The 24702-nt window shown below is 41.2% G+C and overlaps 2 protein-coding genes across 4 annotated transcripts; both read right to left on the bottom strand.

Moving 5' to 3' along the window:
* Positions 1-962: 962 nt before the first annotated feature.
* vmp1 (vacuole membrane protein 1) lies at positions 963-14682 on the bottom strand. Of its 3 annotated transcripts, none has more exons than XM_018662099.2 (12): positions 14539-14682; positions 13829-13936; positions 13360-13492; positions 13097-13187; positions 12565-12675; positions 8676-8843; positions 8201-8332; positions 6247-6327; positions 5960-6076; positions 4514-4575; positions 2685-2784; positions 963-2050 (listed from the first exon to the last, which is right to left on the bottom strand). In XM_018662099.2, the coding sequence occupies exons 2-12, from the start codon at positions 13905-13907 to the stop codon at positions 1907-1909; spliced, it is 1218 nt and encodes a 405-aa protein (XP_018517615.1). In that variant the 5' UTR covers positions 13908-13936; positions 14539-14682; the 3' UTR covers positions 963-1906. The 3 variants fall into 3 exon arrangements, with proteins under 3 accessions (XP_018517615.1, XP_018517616.1, XP_018517617.1); XM_018662100.2 differs by having other exon boundaries at positions 14422-14546; XM_018662101.2 differs by lacking the exon at positions 14539-14682 and adding an exon at positions 14226-14344.
* Positions 14683-15372: 690 nt separating this feature from the next.
* Positions 15373-24628, bottom strand: npat (nuclear protein, ataxia-telangiectasia locus). Its single transcript, XM_018662098.2, has 17 exons — positions 24431-24628; positions 23705-23823; positions 23536-23596; positions 23353-23425; positions 23203-23243; positions 22839-23081; positions 22566-22641; positions 21966-22089; positions 21767-21858; positions 21568-21649; positions 21368-21464; positions 21117-21233; positions 19369-20790; positions 19057-19157; positions 18276-18372; positions 16766-18138; positions 15373-16115 (listed from the first exon to the last, which is right to left on the bottom strand). The coding sequence occupies exons 1-17, from the start codon at positions 24465-24467 to the stop codon at positions 16035-16037; spliced, it is 4236 nt and encodes a 1411-aa protein (XP_018517614.1). The 5' UTR covers positions 24468-24628; the 3' UTR covers positions 15373-16034.
* Positions 24629-24702: the final 74 nt, after the last annotated feature.

The raw sequence follows: 24702 nt of genomic DNA, 5'->3' as shown, positions 1-24702 counted from the left end.
GATAGATTTCTAATGCACACAGGATAATAATTGAATAATAATAAATAATAATTTAATTACTATTTGTTATTTCTTGTTAGTGGATGAGGACCTCGCGTAAATCCAAATGGAGCTTTGCACAACTCCAACCTGAGCAGGTCTAAATTACCCTTTAGTGTATAATAATGCATCATAATATAATAAATTCATCTCCATCTGCTGTGGAAGATCATGTGATGTGATGGAAAGCTCCAGAACAGCAACTAAATAGATCTTATGTTGAGATGAACTGAAACCATTACAGTTTGAAAATGTGAAGGTGTGTTCAGCTGCACTGCACAAAGAAAAATGACAAAGGTTCACATACTTGTCATCCATTTTATTGTTCATTAATTTTACACGACAGTATTTATTTCCAGAACTGGGACGATAATAAAATCAAAGCATCACCAAAGAAGAGACGGGTTGCCGTATCCACAGATGGACCAAGATGAAGTTCGGGCTTGATACACTCAACATGAGTGGAGCAGGAGGCAAGTGAAATGCTGAAGGCCCACAGCTTCAGCCAGCCTACAGACCGCTGTTGCCGTGTCAAATTAACAGCCAACACCAGTCTGATAAGCTAGCTGATGGGGTGGGAGAGGTGCACACGACTGAGAATATAGAGGGGGATCTTATTCTCTACTGACTATGTTTCCAGCAGGACTCACCCCCCAGCACAGGAGTCATGATGGCGGTCAAGCTGAAAAGTCTGAATCAGCACTAACTGAAGCCAAAGGCAAATTTAGCTGTAACTATTAAGGACATAATGCGATTCTTATTCATGAGAGCCGAGCTGGTCACTTACCTTAAAGACGGCCATATCTAAGAGAAAATGATGTATTAGCTCTGTCGTAACAGTTTAAAAAACCATACATCATGACAGCAAGAGCTTTTCAGGACCTACAAGAGAATACAAAGGACTCAGACTTGGAAACAAGTGCCATGATTTACATGTTTTATATATATATATGATCTGATCCAAGGTTTCAACCTAAATGTACAGAATAGAAATGGGACTAGTTAGCTGAGAGTACAATGCCACTTTACAAATGATATCACCTTTTGTGTTTTGGTTCAAGTTGACTCATGTCCACAGAGACCATCAGAATAGAAATACATCTGCGCATACTGTCAAAAAAGATATTAAGATATTTACACAATGTGCAAACCATCAATACCACACTGTTTTAAGTTGATATTGCTTTTTGTCCTCCACCATTTTAAAAATGACGATTCCAGAAACAGAAAAAGAAGACAAATTGGTCTTAACTGTTTAACAGGACAAAAACATGAGGAAAATTAAACCCTGAAAAAAAGACCGTCCATCGCAGTTATCTTGGCAGCACACTGTACATACAAATCAAGATCCATCCATACATAAATGTTACAAAATTAAATAAAAATCAAGTCTGTAAGTCAAGAACTATATTCAAGGGAAGTTGGACCTTCCCGTCTTGCATAAGGCATAGCATCTGATGGGCACTGCCCGTACACAGCAGTCACCACCAAACCGCTGCTTTACTTCTGAGGTCAATGAAAGGGTTAATTTAATGTTAAAGTAACATGTTAAGATCAACAGTAGAACCAGTCAGTCGCACTACACACACCTACAGAGTGAGATGAAAGGAAGGACTACAAAACCTGAAGAGGGACAAACAGTAAACAGTAACATACATCCTCAGAAGCACACACACCAACAAATAGTGCCTGTTTTTTTTTTTTTTGTTTTTTTTTCCTTTTCTTTTTTTTTGAGCGTTCAGCCTCTTTGAGAATGGATGAGGGTGAGGTTTGTTGTTAAGTTGTGAGTGGCTGGGGCTGAGTGGAAGGCTCTCAGCAGCAGCAGAAACACAGTCACTTGGATGTTTGTACCGCTTCTGTCTAGTCATCACTTGGTTTTCTCCTCAGAGTGCCTCTGCTGCTGCAGCCTCTTGGCGTAGCTCTGAGCCATGGAGTTGACAATGGAGATGACAAAGTAGCAGACCATGACCAGCACCACCTTCTCAAACACCCACGACAGCCAGTTCTCATCCTGGAGAAAATGAGGGTGGATATGCTATCAATTACCATTGTTATAGCACAATGAGATACTACAGTTTATCAGCTCACAAATCCAAATGTGACCTTGAAAAACGTAAGTATTTTTGGCATCCTGCAATTCAGGACAGTGGTACAATGCAGTAAAAAGGTTTGAGGTATTTAACCCATGCAGTGAGTTTTTCAGCAGCCAAAGACAAAACTAAAAACTAGGGAGACTGATAAACAGGTTAATTTTTTGGATTGTATGTAATTTTGAAACAGTGTTGTTATTACACAGTTTGTTCACCAGAGAGCACCGACAAGTTTATTGTCTGTTAATGTTATTTAATGTTATATATTTATGTGAAAAAAAAACCTAATACTGGCAATTATATCTTCCATCTTTTATATCTAAAAAACTGTCCAAACACAGATGCTGCTCGTATCTTTTGTTATTCCATGTAGACAATTGTAGAAATGTTACAAATGTATGATTTAAAGTCTACAGTATGATTTTTAAAAAAGCTCAAATACTTGTAGTTGTTACTCTTAGCAAATAAATACACAGATAAAGCTCACATTTTGGAGATTGAAACAATGGCTGGCAGCTGGAAGTAGTGCGTGGTAAAATAATGTATTGTTCTTACCGCTGGTGCACTTCCTCCAGCATGATGCAGCTTGTTCCTCTGGGCTTCCAGGTACTGACTGAAGGGCTTCTGAAGAGCTGGTCCTACTTTGGGCACAGACCTGGTGTCGTATCCCCGCACACATCCACGCAAGAATAGCCAAAGACAGGAGACAAAAAGAAAGAGGGAGGAAGAACAGTAAGTCACTTACCCTTTAAGCACCCTTCCTTTGACATGGAGCCCAAAACTGGAGCCTCAGACTTAGAATAATTATTCCCTACAGGAGCCTTAAAGAGCAGTCAGTCTTCTCTTTCCCTGAACACTACCCAAAGTCCTCACTGATCCACCAGTCAACCAGCATCCTTGCGAGAGCTGCTGAGGGCCCCATCCTACACGTGGGCCCTAGGTTGGAGCCTCCACCTCCTCTACTTGCTCCTGTGAGCAGGAGCAGGCAGCAGAGAGGAATGAAGCAGGAACTCCTCAACCCTCCTTTTATACTGCTTAGCTCTCTATAGGCGCCTGTGTCAGCCCCTTCAATCAGGAAGTGAGTCGACATGATGTCATCACCTTTACCACCATTGCTGCCTTCTGGGTGGAAAGACATCTAATCAGGGCGTGCTCATGTCCTTATTAGGCAGTGTAGATTAGCTCACCAGGGGGGCCAATCATAATGGATACCATTTTATCAATTCAAGTCAGGAGAGGCATTGATGGAGTAGTTTTACCATTTGGTCAACAGCAGAACAGTTTAAATACAGTCTCTACATGACACCAAATTTATCATTACCATGAAAAGAAAAATATACTGCAGGCTGTACACACTTACACACAGCCTTCCCACTGCATAAATTCAATTCTGACATAAACATTGTCTAGACTTGACTAGACTAAGCAAAAAATAAATGAGAGACAATTTACTAAACAAACACCAAACAGGGACTGGGTAATTGCTGATTTCAAATAAACCTAACTAGTTTTGACTGACTCATTCCTGTTATCTCTCCCACTTTACATGCAAGTACACATGAATACACACACACAGCAATTGCGAAAAAAAAAAACATCCTGTATCAGCAATGAAGCAGCGCTTGCACACATCATAGCGAGTCACCGTAGGCCATCTGAACTTCATGGGAAAGAACCTTGAATTTTATTTTAAATCAGAGGGAAATAATTAGATTCAAATCTAAATATGGTCAAAGTTACTTCCTGGACATTATGCACATGTAAGTGGCATTTTACAGCCAATAGGTTAATTAAAACTTAAGCAGCTCCCATTAAATAGTAAAATGTCATTCATGAAATCAGTTTGAGACTATACCCTTGCTGGCTTTCTTAACATTGCGCCTGGTGATAAATACTATAATATAAACTTTTACATTTTACCATTTGTAATGTTCAATTAATTACTGCTAAACCCTATAAATTAGCTGAAACCTCACACCCGTTAATCAGTCATAGAAGGCGTTTTTCATGCCTATGATTGTGTTTCCTGCCCAACTAGGGGAAATTCTTTCAGTCAAAGCTGAACTCAATGAGTCAGATCAACATGTTCTGATGGGACCTCACACGCCTGACCACCAGTGCAGCAGAGATGGATTGCATTACAGTACCTTTGTGTGGAAAAAAAAAACAAAAAAAAACGCATGCACGAAAACACCCCCGCAGTGAAAGCATTTGTTCATACAGGATACACAATCAGCAGTCAAAATGCATCTGAAAATGTTTATAAATGCATTGCCAACCACAAAACCAGAGAAAAAGACAATGACTCCACAGAGTACCTGATTAATGCCATCTCCCTCTCACAAACACACACACACACAGAGTATACAGAGATGCACACTTACCCAATGAGTGACACCATTTGCTCCACTATGTGCTTGCTGAAGGTAATGATGACAAAAAGTTTCTGTAGGGAACAGAAAGATTAAGAAGTTTTAAATCATACACAGAGCTGTAAAAAACAAAACAAAAAAAACACACACACACACACACACACACACACACACACACACACACACACACACACACACACACAAAGACAACCTGACACGTTTTAAAGGACATCTGGACAAAAATGCAAAAGAGTAAGGAACAAAAAGCCTGTCTTTAAGAAACATATGATGGACAGATTGATATATAGTCATATTTCGATTTTTAATTTTAGCAGCACAGCTGTGGGAAATTGAGGCCACATCTGCCACTGTCCACAGACACACTAATTACAAAACTCAAACCTGGCAGTAAGCTAAATTTTGGGCTGCGAGGGGCTTTGTGTGGTTTGCAAAGCGCCAAAGCGGGTGAGGTGGGGGGGTGGAGGAGAAAAACCACAATATTCTTCTCCGGTCCTCCTGAAACTGATCAACTCTAAAAAAGCATGACACATGGCCCCCTGGACAAAATCAGACAGGATATGACACGTGATGTCCAAGGGGCTCAAGGTACAAAAAGGAAAAAGAACACAAAGAGCCCCCCACCCCCACCCCCCCAAACCCCCTGCAGCCTCTTACCGTCTGCTCAATTTCCTTCTCTCAGGTCTACCTTGTCATGTCCACTCTACATCCTCCATAACCCCCGCTGCCCGACGGGCCTCTTTATCTGAGAGGTCTCAGAGTGAGATCACTGGCTGGTACCACCAAGAGATGGATAGGTTTAAGTTTGTTAAGACACTCAGCGACTCACCCTCAGACACAGACAGCCTCTCTCAGCCTAGGTTTATATTAGTCACTGGTGTACCAGACTCAACAATATACTCCGTAATTAACACGTTATTTTTTATCTAGTAGATTGAAAAAAATCCAAAGTCTTGTTAAAGACTTTTTAAAAGCCTCCCTCCTTTCATCTGGAGACGGTTTATATTGGTCTGGAGGGATCTCAAAGCTCAAACCAGAATAAGGAATCCCCAAAGGAACAGAGCACCATCAGAAAGAGTTAACCAGAAGTGCACAATTAGGAGTTTCTCACAGCCACCGACTCATGATCTAAGCGCTAGTTTTCATCTCTCCCACACGTATTGAGGGTTGTGTGGATTGTTTAAAGTGAGTCAGTCAGCACTGCATACCCGTTTTTCCTTAAGAGCGGATTTTCTGACATGCATGATTACATTGTGGACTGAGAATTGTGATGACATGAAACAAAACATGAGTAATATTCGAAGCCAAGATGCTGCAAGTATGTGGTATGTGCCTGTATGGTTTATATTAAAAATGAAAAACGTGGTGCAATTTGAGATGATCTGGCACTTTACTGGTTTCTAACCAACTCTGATAAACCCATTTTGTTGAGATACCAACCTGTATGTGCATCTTGATGATGGCTTTCCCAATTAGAGTTGCACCAAAGAAGGTCCAGAAGGGAACCAGGAAGTGACCGCAGGTGATTCCAGCCAGGTCGAAGAGAGGATTAGGGATCTGAAATACATCAGACAAGGACATCGATTATTACAGGTGTCACTAACTTCACAACCATGTAAATTCAAAATCACTTATGCCCTCATGTAAAGTGAAAAAATTAAACACTCATTTTGATTGAGCATGTCAAATAAAGAGTGGAAGAACATTTGAAAATGAAAAACCCTTACTGAGGCACAAGCCAAGATCCCAAAGAATCCCACTTTCTGCACCATATGCTGGACTCCCAGTTTTGCTCTTGTGACAAAATCCTGCAAAAGAAGATTTTTAAAAACAACTTTAAACACAATATCACCACCAGACACAACTGTGTATACAATATGAGGGTATGATCATTTGTCTTCATTAAGAATTTTAAATTGTCAGGTATATGCTGTGTGACTTTCACGGCCCATGGCTTTCAAAACCCGTTATGCTCCACTGATGAACACATAATCACACATTTCTTTTTTTCTTCTTTAAATAGCCAGTGCTTCTCGCAGATGTGTGGTGTTTTTTTTTGTTTTTTTTTTTAAAAACCAAACAGCGGTGTTGTCTGCAGTGCTATTACACGGAACAAGAGTCTTGGTGGGAGTACTGTGGTAAAAATTAAAATACCTGCTATTTCTGAGCACTGTAAGATTCTTTTTTTTTTGGGGTTGGTGACATTACAACTAAAAACCATGTGGTAGAAAAGTGCAGAGAGGTTCTTTTGATCCTATCTCCAACCCCATGGGGGTGAAATGTCTGTGGTTAGATGGGGAAGATCACAGCCGATGCAGGAGGGAGATTAAGAGGCAGTTTCAAAAACCTGGCATCTCATCAATGTCAATTTTGGAAGCAATTCAAATTTCACTTTAGTCTTAGTCAGGAGAATTAAAATTCACATTGTATTTCATTTTCAAACCAGTCTCAATTTCAGTTATGTCAGGGTTTTTTTTAAATTTTGTATTCAATATTTGAGCTGCATATTTTTAAAATTCAGAATTCTGTTTTGCTCACATGAAAAAGAAAAAAAGCCAGTGCCAGTGTAGTAATGTAATCATCACTATTATAATTCATTGATAATCTTTAAAATTTAATGAAATAAATCTACACATTTTAAGTAAATGTTTTTCTCTTTTTTCTACAAAAAATCTTTTGGCATTTCTTCCAAAATTTTTATATTGCCCTACTATACCAAAGGTTACTGTTAATGATAAAATCACAAATACACATCTCTGAGTAATGTACTTCTCTTTTAGCAGATTTTGTGTGATAATCCTATGACTTGACGAGCTCTTAATAAACGCGCTTCTGACATGTCCGGTTGCTCAGAGAAAACCTCTGACAAACGCACACGCGGATACATTCCCATGACATGTGATGTTGGCCTCCTCAGCCTATTCAGCTGAGAAGCAGTGAAGTGAGAATAGGTGATGGAGACAATGTACACAGCTTCTCTGATTTCTGTTCTGCTGACTCAGCATCTGATCTCAGCAGTCTCCAGTCATGTGAACTTGGTTCCTGACAGAACTGTCTGTCATTCAAATTAGAGGCCGGTGAAAAGAGAGAGAGGGAGGGAGGGAGAGGGAGCGAAGCCTGAGGGATGATTAAAGGGGGGAACAGTGCTCAGGGTGACTCACCCACACAGACAAATTTACTGGAAGTGTAGGGAGTGGCTTCACTGAAGTCACATGGCACTTTGGGACCAATCACTGGGCATTGGCTATGTGGTCAGTTGTACATTAGGAAGATTAGGCCAAATCAGATAAGACCATATCATACTGAGAGGGTGGGCAGCAAAAAAGCTAATATGGAACCAAACAAAGGGATAGATACTTGCTGTGTTTTCACTGGATGGCAGGAGGTTGATTGTGGGCCACCTTTCACAATAAATATATGAAATTTGTGGGATTCCCCCCCCCCCATTTTCTTCTTGTGCTTGTGTTCTTTGGAAATTCTTCAACTAACTGAAGTGAAAAATTATATACCTTAAAATGTTTGTTAGTGTCACCTTTTCCTGCTTCAAATCAAGCAAAAGACATCTAAGGTGGGTAATGCTTCTTCTTTAGTCTTCATACAAAATATTATTTGTATTTATGTGCCTGTGTAAGTGACCTGCTAAGTTAAATAAAAGTAAATAAAAAAGTGTGCAACTCTGACCTGGGCGCCCTCGGCCTGCTCAAGCATCTCCTCAAACTCCTCGTAGTCTTCATCATCTGGATCAGCTCCTGACTGACGAGCTGCTCTGGCCATGAAATATGGAGGCAGTTCTCCGATGGCAGTGCCTGCACCCTAGACACACACAAATTAAAATGTTACATCTCAGCATTTGCTTATTTATTTCCCACAATTATTCATGCCACCAACAAATTTTGTATTTGATACATCTATTTTTTGTCAAGTGATGCATATTTTGGCTGTGTGTAAACCAAGGTCAACCTCTACAGTGTTGAAACTGTAATGTCTTTTGTGCCCTCGCAGGCTCATGAGCATGCTGAAATGGTAAATGGGAGTCCACATTCTTGGACAAGTTTTCAGCTGTTGTAATGCCACCTACTGTTGGCACTGCCAAACATTCTTACCATTTTTCAGTGCGGATCACTGTATTGTCGCTTTATCCAAAACTACTACTCACCCACATGCAGGCCTCCAGCCGGACCTTTGACATGATTGAGAAGAGGGAGATGCTGCTCTCCACTGCTCCACCTTGGGGACAGACTATCTGGTCTGGGTACGGAGGCTCTGGGAAGTCTGTGGAGCCACACTCATATGCAGCCAGGGTTACTGATGCTATGTGAGGTCCCTGATACAGAGATGGGAAAGATGAATAGGATGCATTAATGAACTGAAAACCACCTGGGCATACATAAGCACAGGCACATACAATCATTCTGCCTATTGTGTGTCATGAAAAACTTGGACACGTGCCTTTGTGTGGTTGTAAATGTGGTAAATATTGTAGTTTGGTGGAGCTAAACTGCTGTTTTTTGCTAGAAATGACAATTACGATCATTAATCTTTTATCTGCATGTTGAATGTTCTCAGGAACAGCAGGCGCTTTAAAGGGAAAACTGTTTAAATGTCAGCTAAATTTAACCTGTTGTTGCATGATTAAACACAGCTCATGTCCACAGGTACAGACAAACAGGAGTTGAGTCACACAGTATCTCTGACAGGCAGGTATGTGATCATTTATCATTGAGAAGATGTCTGGTTAGGCCAAGCCACCTGGCCTCAATAACAGTTGGCCCACCTGTAACTACAACACAGCTACTCTATTATGCCTCTTTAAGGTGACACAGACAACACTGACAGCAGATGGACAGCACACGATTAGTGTGTGTTGACTGCAAAAGTTCCCCCACAGAAACTCTCCACCCCACTCTGAGTATGAGCACACAGGAGCCCTCTTTAGTTTACACAACAAAGTCTCTTTCAAACCAAACAGGACGTCAGTTAATAGCATTTCTTTATGACAAGACAAGTTAGTGTTACCAGTGAAAAAAACTAAACAGTGAGTCAAAGTTTGTAACCAAATTCTGATACACTCATCTGACAGGTGATGCAGCAGTCTTTTTGTTCACTTGAGCCACCGGAGCAGAGCTCTTCACAAACAGGGTGAATAAACCACCTCCTTACTGTGAATTTCATCACACTCCCCTTGCCATTTTGCTAAGTTGATTTAAGAACAAAACTACTAAGAAAAAGCACACCAGTGCACCTGTGAAGTTGCAAACTTTATTACAACCCACAATAAGAAATTGTTGGATGGAACAAAAAACAAACTGACATTTTTTTCTGTACTTAAAGCCTTACCAGCAATAGGTTTAAATTAGTTCAGGATATTGGCAAGCTGATGCAACAGGAAGGGCTGTAGGGGAACTAAAACAGTCTATCCCCTTGGCAGCATGATTGAGCTTAGCAAATCTCATGGCAATCTGCTGTGACACTTTGACCTGTAAATAGCGTGAGAGGGAAGTTCTGGGGTGTGCTTCCTGTGCATCACCAAAATTCTTCTGGTTAATCCTCAGGGGATCAGGAACAACCACAACAAATTTTGTGATAATCCGAAATTAATTGGATACCTAATACCTCCTGTTGGTTCCAGATTAGGAATCATCCTCTGGGTATCATATTCAATTCATAAATTCATTGCAAACTGACCAGTTGATGTCCAGATGGATGGACAAAAGGGTGGATTGACATCATATTTAACTCCCATCATTACAGGGGAAAAAATTAAATATGCGTTTAATAGTTGGTAATCTGATCAAATGACTAATACACAAACCTCAAAGTAAAAGCAACAATTTGTGCATTTTAACCACAATATTGGCTTTAATCGAGAACTTAGAGGCACAGCAGTGAGCTCCAAAACATCATGATGAATCATAAGATCATACTGGTGAGTGAATCCCCTTTCCCAGGAGCAGAATGATCTCATCCTCTCTATGGGGTTAACTATTAATGCTTCAGGCTTGAGGTAAACTCACAGTGTAATTCTGCTGGTTCTACATCAGGTTTTTCCTTCAACATTAATACAGGGAGTTTCCGATCTATGGCTGACATCAACAGTGTGTAGGCAGTAGTGATAGGAGGTGTTGCACTGTGAACCTTAACTAAGTTCTGGTGAAAAGGAAACAGTCTCCTTATGAGCAGAGGGCTTACATCATGTGGCTAGTAATGTACATTTTTCTGTGGAAAAAATTAGAGATGCTCTGAGAGTCACACAGAGGGGACAGCTCCACAGACTGTGTCACTGACTGTATCAGCTTTTGTTAGGGGCGACACCATTCCCACCAAAGAGTCTTGCTGCCTCTCTAACACCACACCCTAAATAAATACCCTAAGAAACATGCCTTTTTTACAAGGGATAGGGGGAAGTTTAGAAGGGTATAAGTGTATCTTAAGTTGGAAAATACATTTATAGATGTTGAAATATAAACTAGAGGGGAAAGATGCCTGAGTTGGTGTGAACCACCCCACTTCCAATGGGAAAAACATGAGCATAATCTTCCCAAATTTCAAAAGAATGGTTTTAACCAAGAGTAAAAAAAAATGCTGCTGTAATATGAAGAAAAATTATTATCTTAGACTGGAGATAGGAGCCACTGAAACTATGGGGAGTGGTTTCCATTTTATCGTCTAGACACAATGTTTCTGATGAGAATTTGAATCATTTCCATGTGTGTAATGTCAAAACGGATGAGTAAAATAATTAAGTGTTGAAGATTAGCCTTGAGTTGGTCATCAAATGCTTATGGGAGGCAAGGGAAGTTGTTTTTAAAAAATGTGTCTTAAAATTGTTGCCATTGCAAACAATACAAGCTACTAATTGTTTAAAATAAATGGAAAACTGTTTTAACTGATGCCAGGTTGTTCCATATGTGGAAGATGGTGGTGCCTACTCACATAGAGAGGGGAGAGGGAATGAGGTCACACTTTCTCAGGATTATGACATATAGACACACAAGTATACAAGCACACACAATATATGGTATTAGCTACGACTACTGTTCCATTATTGCTGGACGCAGTATACAAAGGAGCACAAAACTTCTATAAACTGCTCAGGCAAACACAGCTGCTTGAGCTGTAAAGCATTCATGGAAGGAGTACACACCAGCTCTGAAAAACAGGAAGGTCACAGTTACATCTTTTCCCATTATTTCATTATAATGGAAATAGCTGACTCAGCCGGCCCACATCTGTGCAAGTTCTACTAACAGAAGCCACATCATCAGACTATGGTGGAGAATTTCTTCCTCTCTTTCATTTTGCTAAATTCTCCTTTTTGACCACAACCAACACAAATGACACATATTTTGGTGACTCAGTCATAGTCATTCTGTGACTGATTGTCAGGGAAAAATGACACTTAGCTCTTGGTTAGCCTTGGACAGACATGTGACAAAATGGAATGAGTATGAAGAGGTAAACGACAATGAGTATGGAGTATGACGCCATCATCTGGCAACCGCAGGAACAGACACACGTGAATTTATACTATAAACCACAGTAGGAGTTTAATGTTGTTGGGATGTACATGTGTTGGCGTGTTAAGTGCACAGTTGGACAACTGAATTAACTGCTGATAGAAATTCACTGCTACTTTTTTATGCTATTACAGTTACATGCCATTTGCAATCAACATATGCTTAGGGTGATTTAAAATGTTTAGTAGGTAGCTTCAGATTTTACAGTGTGTTAGTTTTGCTTTGTCATTTGCTCATTTTAAAATGGGACATATCTTCACAGCCACAGCTGCCCTCAGAGTGATGCGGCTTTCTCCTACTTGAGCGACTTGTAATGAACCCTACTGGGATTGCAGCACTTTCTTCAGACACTGCAGCCTGACATTTTCTCTCATATTTGTGAGGATTTATACTGTGTTTTCACACGTAAAACATCTATTCTCTGTGCTTTTAAAAGCTATTTATTCTGACGGGAATAAATGAATATACTGCTCTCAAGGTCGTACGTCCTCTGTACAACACATTTACATTCCATTAGTGGTTTCTTACCAGATAGAGAAGGAAGGTGTGCAGGCCAGTCCCAAGGCCTACTGAGGACAGGATCCCAAGGCCTACCCAGTAGGCACACCATAAGAACTTCTTCTCCAGGTACTGAACATACTACAGTGAAAAAAGTGAAGCAAACAAACCAAATATATTAACGGAAGGAGAACACAGGGAATAGTAGATAAAAGTATTTATTTCAAATACTAATTACTTATAATAGCTCATTGCTATAAAATGTAAGTAATATGGGAAGAAGTTTATTCTAAAATGAAACTTGGTCGCTCTTAAACTGAACTGTGACAGACCACTGCACAAAGGAATTTGTTAACAGAACCTTCAGCCAACTGTGTGTATGATCAAAGGTTACTTGACAACAGTGCAGACCTCATTATCTCCCAATGTGAGCTTTCTTCTAGGAAAGTTTTTAGGTGGATCAGGAGTGACTTATCAATAACCTTTAAACAGACTGGTGATGAGGCAAAGCTGTTGATTATTAACGTCACTAAAAAAAAAACAGAAATCACTCAAGCCTCACTTGTTGGTGTGCTCCCTCAGTGGAGTATGCGATGGAGAAGAGAGAACATAACACCAAAAATAAGAACACTATGCCTCGTCGCTGCCAAAGCCTGAACAGGAAGGCAAGAAAACAAAATGTCAGTGATGAAACAAGTTCAAAACAAACACTGAAAAAAATATTATGCACTGGACTAAAGGTAACTAGCACATACAGGCATTAACATCCTGACCAAAGTAATGCGCAAACAAAGGGACACTAGAAAAACCTGTTTAACTTCTTACTTTAGCGTCAAATCCTTTAGCTTGATGAGGGTCTCCAGGAGAAAGTAATGTAGTGTGGTGACAGGTCTCCTCCATAACACCAGAGACAGACGCTCCTCTTTATCTTTTTGTCTCCTCTCTCTTATCGACGAGTCTGGAGCACAAACAGAAATGCAATCACCCTGACATACTGAAAGGCTTGCAACTACATCAATTATTGCATCCTGTTGAATTGGTAATGCTAAATACATGACACAAATCACATCAACAAGTATGTTCCTGTTCTTGTTTTCTGTGGGCCAAGTTGACCTTTAACAACTGAAAGTAAGCTCAAATGAGTCAGCCTGAGAGATTTTATGACTTGTTCAAACCATGTGGTGGTAGTTATCACTCAGTCATTAGAAATCACACAAGAACTCTTCAGGGACACTTCAGAGATGAATGTTAACTCCTCTGCTTTACATTCAAAAAGTTGAGGTTTACAACTGACCTGCAGACTTGCCATTCTGTTTGTCTTTAGCTCCTGCACGTTTCTGCGGCTGTTCACAGCTTGCTCCATTGGCTGCCATGTCAATCACCGTTTAGCAGGTCAGGCAGTCTAAGGACGAAAGAGGCAGAATGACAAGTTGGTGTTTGTCGCTCAACAGTGTCCTCCCCGCTGTTGTTTCACTTCCTACTGACCGGCAGATAACGAGAACCACTGTGGGACTTAGATCAGTAATGAGATCCTTATCAGTGCCCTATAAGCAATATAATATTTGTCTGTTAATGCGAACATTGCGTCTACACGCCGGCTAACTAACATTCAAATTACATGGCTGACTTCAAGGAGAAAATACTACATAAGGCAGTAAGATGAAGGCATGTATAATAACCCAGTGCCTCACCACAATAACGCTAACAGTTAACTGAAATAACCGTCGCCGTGTCGGTCAGTCTGTAACAAGATATGATGTCAAATGCGAGCACATCATCATCCTCCACATGCTAACCGGTTAGCCAACATGCTAACGGCTAAGCTAGGGACGTGGGCAGTCTCTACATGAAAACAAAGGTGGTAAAATTCAGAACGAGTCGCCTTACTTTTGGAGAGATATGTAAAACTTTTTCCTGTCGCTGTGCCGTTACAATAATGAGAAAACATACAGTATACAAAGAGGAAAAAGAGCGATGTTTGTTAAAATGAAATGACAGCCGTACCTCTTTCCTGTCCTCTTCACCCGGAAGCAAACGCTGACCGTGCCAAAGTAAACTGCATTGTAATTCAGCCGAGAAGAAATTTAAACAAAAATGGTTTGCTATGAAATTTATATGGATAAATAGTCAATTCTAAAAACGTGTATGCGAGACACAGCACAAACGTCGTACTATCGTAGGTTTAGTATGCTTCAATTTATAAACAAAAGACTTTTATTGTGAAAACTGATGTAAAGACGTGTTTCCGTAAATTGTGTTTTGTGGTCCAATCGGAGGTTGCCAAATTTGCCAACAAAATGTGACTGTTTCACCATGGTTTTAACAGGTGCTGTCCTCTTTATGGGAATCTCGTGACCCACATTAATTGAAAATAGTAAGCGGGGGACAGAATAGGAGAATTAAAGGCGCAGTTGTATCAAACCAGTTGAAAATGGCACTGCTCCTACCAAAATTGTGGACTCAGGGCAGTCCAAAGGTGAAAAGGCAAGTATGCTTGGAGGATCTTGGAGGAAACATTATGAGCAATAAAAGGACAGTTTCCCCCACACAAAATCTGCCATGCTGCAGACTTTACATGGCCCACATTATGAAATTCTGACAGTGAGCAACACACAATATTTAAAGGTACATTTAAAAAAAATTTCACAGCTGCCACCTTAATTCCCTCAAGACCGAAAACTGTCCCATTCCTTATAGAATATACTGGCATCCATCATTGACACAATTTTGCACTGCACACATGTGATGCTAAATAAAGCCTCTGGAAGTTCACTGCTCCTATTTTGAAATTACATTGGAACAGGGCCAATGTGTGTACACTGAGGAAAAACACACAAGACTGTTTCTTTGTTTTATTACAACACTGAATGAAGCCTGAGTATGCAAATTGGAACAGTTGCAGTCATTTTCACACTGAATATATATGTATTCTACCAACAAAAAAGGGGAAAAAACTATACTTGTGTATGCCACAAAATATTATATTCATTATATTCACATTACTTTATTGTTCAGGTAATCAGACTTTTCAGAACATAAACAGCTCTTCATTCAGTGTTACTAAAATTACTGTCAGTGATAGCTGGATTCTTCAAACTAGAGTCAAATATTGACCAAGGAAATGCTTTAAATCACCCATTTTGACAACCAGCACCCACTATGACGAAGTGTCCAAAAACACACGTGTATTTGTTCTGTTGTACAAAACAATGATGATTAAAACAGAGGTGAAAATGAGGATAAACAATAAAACAAAGTGCCATGGTTGCCCTACAACTGCTGCATAAAACAGGATCTAATGCAGATCACCCACATTGGGAACCGGTTAGCTAAATCAAAGTTCCTCATTGGCTGAATTAGACATTGCAGCTTAAAAGGTCTCACGCAAGGTTACTAATAGGAACCATAGGCACTAGTTTAGCAGATGGCTTGTTCTATTCCTGGATAGTAACCTAAGCAGGTAGTGATATGGTAGTCCTTCCCTGTTGGTGTGTCTGGTTTCACTCATCATAGTGAAGTGAAGACAGGAACTTATCCACATCCAAGTCATGGGGAAAACAGTCAACAAGTTTCTTCCTCTCCTGCGGATTCAAAGCAAAAGTCAGAATTACATGGAAAAAAATATGCACCAAAACTCTTCATTTAATACTGCTGATAAAGCAGGCTAACTCTTTATCAGACATGCAGCTTTTGCATAAACACATAAAATCCATTCATTCCAAAGGGCATTTCATCTGATAAAATCAAATTTCTGATCAACAAGGGAAAAACTCCACGCTTGCAGCCCCGTGTGGTTGTGATGCTCATTAAAAAACAAGTATTGGATGGATGCAAAATAAAGAGACAAATCAGCTACTCTTAGTCCTTTTAAGTGGGGTAAAAAGTATAAAGATTGGCCTGATGGTGGCACCAGAGTAAAGGCTCTGTTGTTACCTAAATCCATCGATCCTCTCTCTAACCTGCTTACCCTGCTCATGAAGGACACGCTGGGCAGCCTGCCAGTCTATTACAGGGCTAACACACAGTGACAAGCAATACTGTATACTTTACAATACCCCTAACCTACATGTCTTCAAATGAGCTTATCCTGTGTACTGCAGGATTACACAAAAAGTACAGAACTGATTTGCTCCAAACTTGGTGGAGGGATGGAGTACGGGATAGTTTTAACACCTCAGTACATTTTGAACACATATCTACTGAATCTACTAAAAACTTGTGTTGTACTCACCCGGTCTTTCTTTTTGCTGGGAGATCGTTTTGAGTCTTTCTTTGCAGGCGGGCTGTCTGTGGGAGAAGACTGTTTGCGTTTCTTAGAGTTCTTTGAGCTTGTGGGCGACTTTTCTCCCACTCCGTCCTGACGCAAACTGTCCTTCAGTGGAGTGCCTGTCCTGGCGATGGCAGCGCGTGACAGAATCATGAGTGTGTGAGCGGCCATGTTGATGCTGTTTTCACTGCCAGCCTCACTGGCTGGGCTGCAGGTGGGGACATCCGGGGTGTTGGGAGGCATGAGACGCTTGGGAGTCCCCTCTGCATCTTTGTCTTTTTTCTGACGGGAAGGAGTCCTTATACAGTCAGCAGACTCCTCCTGGTTACACCCAGCCCCAGGGGTCCGGGTCAGACTAAGGTCTGAACTGCCTGCTCCGGGCCTTTTGACTGGGGTGGAAGGAGAGTTGAGTCCCTGGATGTCCTGCAGCATCTCAGCGGCCTGTTTGGCCAGAGAACTGGTCTTGGAGGGGGCTTTTGCAGCCTTGGACTGAGAATTAGATGTAGATTGTGAGGCAGCTGGAGGGCTAAAATCTCTTGATGCTGAGGATGAAGGTATCGATTGCTGTTGCTGCTCTTGCATGCTGCCCTTCATTTCATTCTCCTTGTTAGCCGTCACATTTGGCATCTCCTGAGAGGGAGTCCTCTTTTCTGTACGGCCCTCACGAGATTTGGCAGCAGCTTTTTCTGCAGGTTCCTTCCTGCTGCTCTCCTCTCTCTCCTTTCTAGTTCCTGACTTCAGTGTAGAATCAGAAGATGATGATCTAGCGTTGTGATGATCGTTAGCTTTTGCTTCATCATGACCCTTATCATGATTGTGCTTCCTGTCAATAGATTTCGACCTCCTTCCTGATTCTGACTTTTTCAAAGTCTCAGGCTGTGATGAATCAACCCTGCTGGTGCTTGCACTTTGAGACTTTTGGCTGTGGATGTTGTGATCTTGTTTGCGAGAATTCTTTTTAACAAGATCTTTGTGGTGCTGTTGTGGAGGTATGGACTTTTCTGCCTCCTTCACTAAGCCTCTTGGAGTCTGGTGATCTGCTGGGCATCGGACAGTCTCTACCCTCCTCTTGGGCTTGTTGCCACCCAGGATAGTAGGCTTTGTCCGAGGGGCCTGCTGTGTATTGCTTTTCTCAGGCTGCTGAACAGGTTGTGATGTAGATGTATGTATGTAGGTTGTGGTGATTTGTGTTGTTTTAGAGGTTTGTGGTTGGACGTCTGCAGAAGACTCAAAACATAAAATTCTCCTGTGACTAGAACCCTTTGATGCATCCTGCTGCCCTGAGTTTTCAGCTGTCACAGGTTGAATTACCTTACCAACCAGATTTTCTTCAGTGCCTGAAATTCAGAGAAATATGGTTTACAGACACTGTAAAACAGTGACATTAAAAGCAACACACAGGACATCCTTTGGTAACGCTAAGTAAAATTATATTAGGTCAGAGATTACTGCTCCAATTTAACCTGTAACTTACCAGCAGTTGTAGACTGTTGTTTGTTTGCCATTGTGGGAGGATTGGCCTTGACACTTTCTGACTGTTGTACTGGCACTGGGTTTGGTATGGCAACAAGCTGTAAATATAGCAATGTTAACAAGTGTTACTGTTGTGGACATTGCTAAAAGTCTAAAGCCAGTTGGGGACCACTTGAGGTGACAATGTTCTTCCCTTCCCATACTACATGACTATAAAGTCTTAGATGGACTGAAAAACATAGAAATAGTAATTCTTTTATGCAATTATTGGAGCCTTACCAAAAATGGGACTATAACTATAATGTTTGTCTTGAGAAGAAAGGTGACTGTCTCATTAAAATCTTAAGCTTTCATCACTTTGGAGGGATAAATATTCTTAATAAATATAAATATAATTTATACTTTAATTCTGCAATTAAGTTGAGTTGTCTTATATAAGTTCACATGTGGATTTTATTCAAATATTCATTTTGAGACCAAGTTTCATAAATGCTGCTCAGTTTAAACACTTGTTTACTAAAATGAAAATCTGATCTGATGTGAAGTAAATTTCATGGAAATCTGCCCATTAGATCTTGAGATACTCTGCCATGGAATAAAGCCTTGGTCAAAGAGAAATTTTCTCCAAGGAGCAGAGTGGTAGCTGAAAGGTTGGAGGGTCAGCAGAGTAATCAGGAATCAACCTATTGTTTGATATGAACTTTGTATGGATTGGTGAGAATGGTAAGAACAGAAATACAATTTGACTCCCAATTTATAAACTGCAGATAAAGTTCTGTTACCTGATTGGACACCATCTGGACGTTCCCCAGAGTATTCTGGCCCACAACAGAAATAGGAAGCATCATGGGCTTAACAGGTGATGGTACGATGATTGCTGACCCTGCACATAAAGAGCACAGGTTTTTAAAATACCAGCACTAATAAAGACAATATTAATGGGCCTGACAGGCGCATGAAACAAAGGCCTAAAAAACACAAGGGACAACACGCAACACATGCTGTGTGAAGATCCACAGCTGCACTGTGCTTTAACAAATGTAAATTAGGGGAGCTAATGACTCGGCCATTTGTTGTAGCCTGTTGTGTCTTACCAGTGGGATAGGCTTGAGATCGAGTTGGTGTGGTCACCCCAAACTGGTTGGCAGGTCCTTTTGAGACACCAGCAGGCAGCAGCACCTGTCTGGTTTGAGTATCTGTAGTTGGAGGTTCAGTCACGAGGAAGTAGCTGGCAGTGGCTCCTTGGAGAGCGGGGTTACTGGTGTCCAGGGGTAGCTGAATTATGTAGCTTTGCTGGGCCTGTGATGTCCCTGTTAAAGGAGATGCAACCAATGCCCCAGCCTTACTGCTAAGAGGACTAGCATGTGCCTCAGAGCTCTGTAAGCCACTAACTGCCTGTGCTGCCTCATCCAAGTTGGCCTTCGGAGTGCCAGGGCCAGTACCAGTTCCAGTACCAGTTCCAGGAGACTTTGCTGGGGAGGAAAGATATATGGTGGGTATCTTGTCCCCAGAAATGCTGGAAATTGCCTGATTCAAGGCAGTGTCACTAGAAGAATCCTCATCCTGGTTATCACTGATAATGATCTTCAAAGAAACTATATTACTGGAATCTGCTGCAGCCTTGCCAGGGTTGGTGGATGAGGGATCAGGTGCTGCTGCTGCTGCAACTGGGGCAAAGGAGGAGAGAGATGCGGGCGAGGCAGGTGCGGATGAGGCAGGGGCAGCTGTAAGAGTTGTAGAGGTAGAAGCAGATATAGGTGATCGAGACATTGCTGTGAATGGTGCAGCAGTGGAGGCTGATGACGAGGTAGGCACAGCTATAACTGTTAAATCTGAAGAAGCAGATGAGGAGGAGGCAGATTCTGACTGAGTCAACACTGGCTGAGTGTATCCTCCACCGCTTGAAACTGGCATATGAGATAGGTCAGCTGTCAGCGTTGGAGTGTTGTTCAGTTCAACTTGTACAGGAGACAAAAAAGCAGGTTGATTACTCAGAGCTGAAGAGGGGGCTGTAGCAGGTTGCTCTGTAGGTCCTTGTGCTTGTTTATGCTCCTGTCTTTTGTCCACATTAGAGGCTGATGTTACTAAAGGAGCAACAAATGCAGCAGAGGCTCTTGATGAGGGAACCGTGGTTGTTTCACAGAGGCCAGTTGTGGCTGAGGTGCTGTCCTTTGTGGCAGGCTCCTGAGTGGCTAAACTGTCTGAAGGAGGGGGAGGTGTATTCAATGGTTCATCAATATCCATCAGTGATACACCAACACTGTTATTGAAGAGTGAGACTCTTTCTTTTCTATTTAAGTCCCCTGCAGCAGATGAGACACCTCGATGGTCCCTGTGACTCACTAACAATTTGGCTGAACTGTTTTCAATTCTGGATGCTCTGTTGCTGGGGGCAAGAACCGTTTTCTTTAACAAGGTGGGAGCAGTAGACTTTCTGGTCTTACGATCTTGCCCAGCTCTCGTCTTCACTGTTGTTGGGGTTGTATCTGAAACATTAGTATCTCTGTGTGTAGTGCCTGAAAAATAAAACAAATTTGATGATTACTCTGCCCCTATCCATGTATTTTAGGCAATTCTATCTTCAATAGAGACATAAAGATTTTTATTTTAAGTCACAAATCCTCATCAGCAATCAGTACCTGACACAAAATCAACTGTGTAAAGAGAACAAACTGTGGTGAGTTTGCAAACTCTTATGAAGTTCACAAGAGCTTGTCCTACTTGACAACAACACAGAAAAGGAGGAAGCCAAGTTGCCAAAATTGGTACCCGTGTGACTGATTTAAGGATTTAAGGAGCGACACCTGTGTTACGAGAGCACACTACTGGTTTGTAAAATTACCTGGGTCATCACTCTGAAGGGGCCTGACTGTAGATGAAGATCCAGCAGTGTCACTCTCTTCTGGACTACTGCTAATATCTCCTTCCCCTGGTTCCCCATCAGGGAATTTGGATTTATCTGCAGATACAAATAAAATTATAATATATAATTATTATCTAAAATGGCTTACATATACACATCTGAAAATACCTGTGATTCAGAAGCAGTGTGCACAACAAACAATATTTTTCAAAAAAGTAGGTCTTAGTTACTGTAATCGAAAAGGTCGAAGAGGGCCTGAAAAGCTGGGTCAGACTCTGTCTGCTCCAAAATGTCATGGATTGCATCATCACTCATGTGAATTTCTCCCTGTGTGAGAGGATATATCTCAGGAGGTTATGTAAAAACACACAGGGAAATAAGGGAAAGAAATTTTGTTGTTATGATACTGGTATTTATAGTTTTTAAGCACCTGTAATCCTAGGATTTCATCTATAGACTGGTCTGCCTCCACTGTAGTTGAAGAGGCCTTTGATGTTTGGGGCATTGGCTCACTGATATTAGAGACAAAACAGAGGCTTGCAGTTATATCACAGCTTTGATTGCTACTGACAAAATCATAAACTATCTATCACAATAACTGAATATATACACAGAGATGTAATACTTACTTGGCGAGGATTTTGTTGATGTTTTCAGCAAGCTTCTCTTGTAACGATCTATCCCCCAGTATCTTGTCACGTGCATTTTGTATCACAAGTTGCTGTGGACAGCGCAAGATGGACCAAGATCATTGTATGCATGGAAACACCTTGTTTGTTCTAAATTCCTTGGTATGAAGGAAACCCAACATCAAACAGATCTACTTACAGGGAAATTTTCATCAACAACCTCCTCAGGCTGGGGTTCTGCACTGAGGGTGCTGACAGTTGTTGCAGATCTGCCAGGGCCACTGGACCCACTCAGAGCACCACTTCTCTTTCTGGGGGTGTCCCTGAAGGCAGAAGAGAACATTGTAAAATTAGCAGCCAACATGTACAAGGCCAGATACAGTCAAAACAAGACCAGCACAGAAAGATCCAAAAACTAAAGCTTCAGTATGTCAATTAGTACCTCGTTAACACCCCTATATGTATCAATGATTAACATAAACAAGGTGTCTACAACTCATTGCTGTCAGCACGCCGCTCTGTTTAACTATACTTTCCTGGAATTTGGCCCGGCACAACCTGATGAGCAGACATTTTGACTTGTCATAACAGGAAAAACACAGGTGTAACTGTAACTCGTCTCCTAAAATGTCTTCAGGGAAAAGGCCTTTTTATTAACATCTACTTCTGTACTTTAGTTGTGTACCAAGAAACCATTATTTTCAAGCCACTGTCGGTTAGTAGGCCACCTGACTCTGTCTGCAGCACTCTCTAAATAAGGGGCGGTTGACAATAATTGTAAAATAACAAACATCCTTACCATTTCCGTCGCCCAGGAGACATCGGACCTGGATTTAGCCGGTGCTCTGACACAATGATCTGCACCGGTGAATCCCCTGTAACACGCACGTACTGTCACACATCACTTAAAATGTAACTATTTGTGACTGTTTTTAGCATATAGGCATGCATAAATACAGTGAGGAAATCTTTCAGTAGTCCTATAGGAAATGATGAAAGCAATGGCCTTCAACATCAAAAACACAATAAAATAAAAATATATACAATGTTTCATCAGTTTCATCATACTGACTAGGTGTATTTAGTAATCGGCTGCCATCATGGATTTGCTGATGTGTGCCACTGCCAGGAGCCAGTCTGAGGTTCGGAGCGGAGAAGCTCACGGGAGTGGAGTGGCCGAGCATGCTGTGGGAGGTGTGCGCGGGGCTGATGATGGAGCTCGTTTCAGAAACCGATGAACAGAGGACACCACCAGATGAGGCCACAGTCAGGACCCGCTGTCTAGCCATGTTGGCCACTCCAAGGCGTGAACGTGCTGCAATGGAAATAAGATGATAAATTGCTATTTCTATTAATGTCATTGTTGTACTACTCTGTTAAGAGTGGGTGACGCTGATAATATGCACACTCGATGCATAAACCAATTACACACTTACTTCTCTGACATGCTGATATAGCTGGGGAATTCTGCAATGATCTAAAGAAAGACACAGGAGGAATAAGATCCCACTCAAGACCAGATTTCAGTAAAAAAGAGAGAGATGAGATTACAGCAATTTCAGCTGATGAAACTTGTAGATAATTACTTGATTTGGTTGAGTGTAAAATCCAGCTTCTTCCACAATGAGGTCATCATTGCAGGGACCTCATGACTAGACTCTGTTGAAAAAAAAAAAAAACAATTTACAGACAACCCAAACAGGACACATGTATAAATGTATACCATAAATGTTAAATCTAGTAATGGCAACAACGGCAGATGATCTTACCTTTTGTTTTGGCAGCCACATACTCATTTAAGATGGTTGTTAGGCCTTTTCCAAAAACAGACTGTGTGGAAACAAACAGTGAATCATACATGTAATTAATACCTTTCATGCGCACAACATTCACTTTACAATATCTGACAGGGGCTATCAAAGAAAAAGACACGCTTACAAATACACAAGCAGGAATAGTCCCATCTGCTGTGGTGTGCTCGGCATATTCCTTCAGATTGGGGCTCTCGTGAATGAAAGCCTGGCTTGTTGCGGACAGTCCCTCCTCTTGGAGATACCCTAGAGAGGAACATTAACCAACACTCGGTTACCGAGTAGCAGCAATAAAACAATGCTCAAACAGCAAGCGAATAACTATCCTAAATATGGCTATAAAAGCTTTGAGCTGCCTGTTTACGGTTTAGTGTCATTGTTGGCTGATGGCGCGTTCATGGCAAATCGTTTAAACTAACATTACGAGCAGCGAGTGGGAAAAATAAAAACAGGACAAAAGATATTTAATTCCGAATCAGAGATTTTATGAATTTCTGACTAAGGTAAATATCTCCCATTAGATTAAATAATCTACTGACACTGTCAATAAGCTGTTGGCAGACTGACTGCAAGTGCATCACCGCTCGCAGTTAGCTGCATCAAAATAAAATCAGTTAAGCTGATTTAATAGGAGCTGTAAACTGTGTGTATATACTTTCACTCAGTAAAACAACTACTACAAATACGTAACACACACGACAGTAGCTGATTCAAGCTATTAATCTAGCTACAATGTTAGCTAGCACATCTTTAAAGCGAGAATGATGGGAGTTAGGTCTTATTCTTCCCATTCTGCAGACTTCAAGTGAATGCAGCACGACGCTACAGTTTTGCTATGTTTGACCAGACTCACCCAAAACAAGCCGAGCGACGTCGGATGGCAGCAACATTACTGCTTGTTGGTTGATAAAATTGGCGTAGTATTGAAGAATGACCTACATGTTCTGAAAAATACCTCTCAGAAAACCGTTATACAGCGTCAAATTAGAAAAAAACGTCAGTGGTTTTACTGTGAAGGAGACGTCCTGGGGGGACTGCTGCTTACTCAAAAGGCGGGGAACTCAAGAAAGTAGAACCCGGAAGTGTTCGAATAATCTGCCGGTTGGAATCTTGGTAGTTGTAGTC

Source organism: Lates calcarifer, linkage group LG21 (assembly GCF_001640805.2).
Source record: "Lates calcarifer isolate ASB-BC8 linkage group LG21, TLL_Latcal_v3, whole genome shotgun sequence".
Taxonomy (NCBI): Eukaryota; Metazoa; Chordata; class Actinopteri; family Centropomidae; genus Lates; species Lates calcarifer.
Note: the sequence above shows the minus strand (reverse complement) of the source record. Positions and strands in the feature narration are given on the sequence as shown.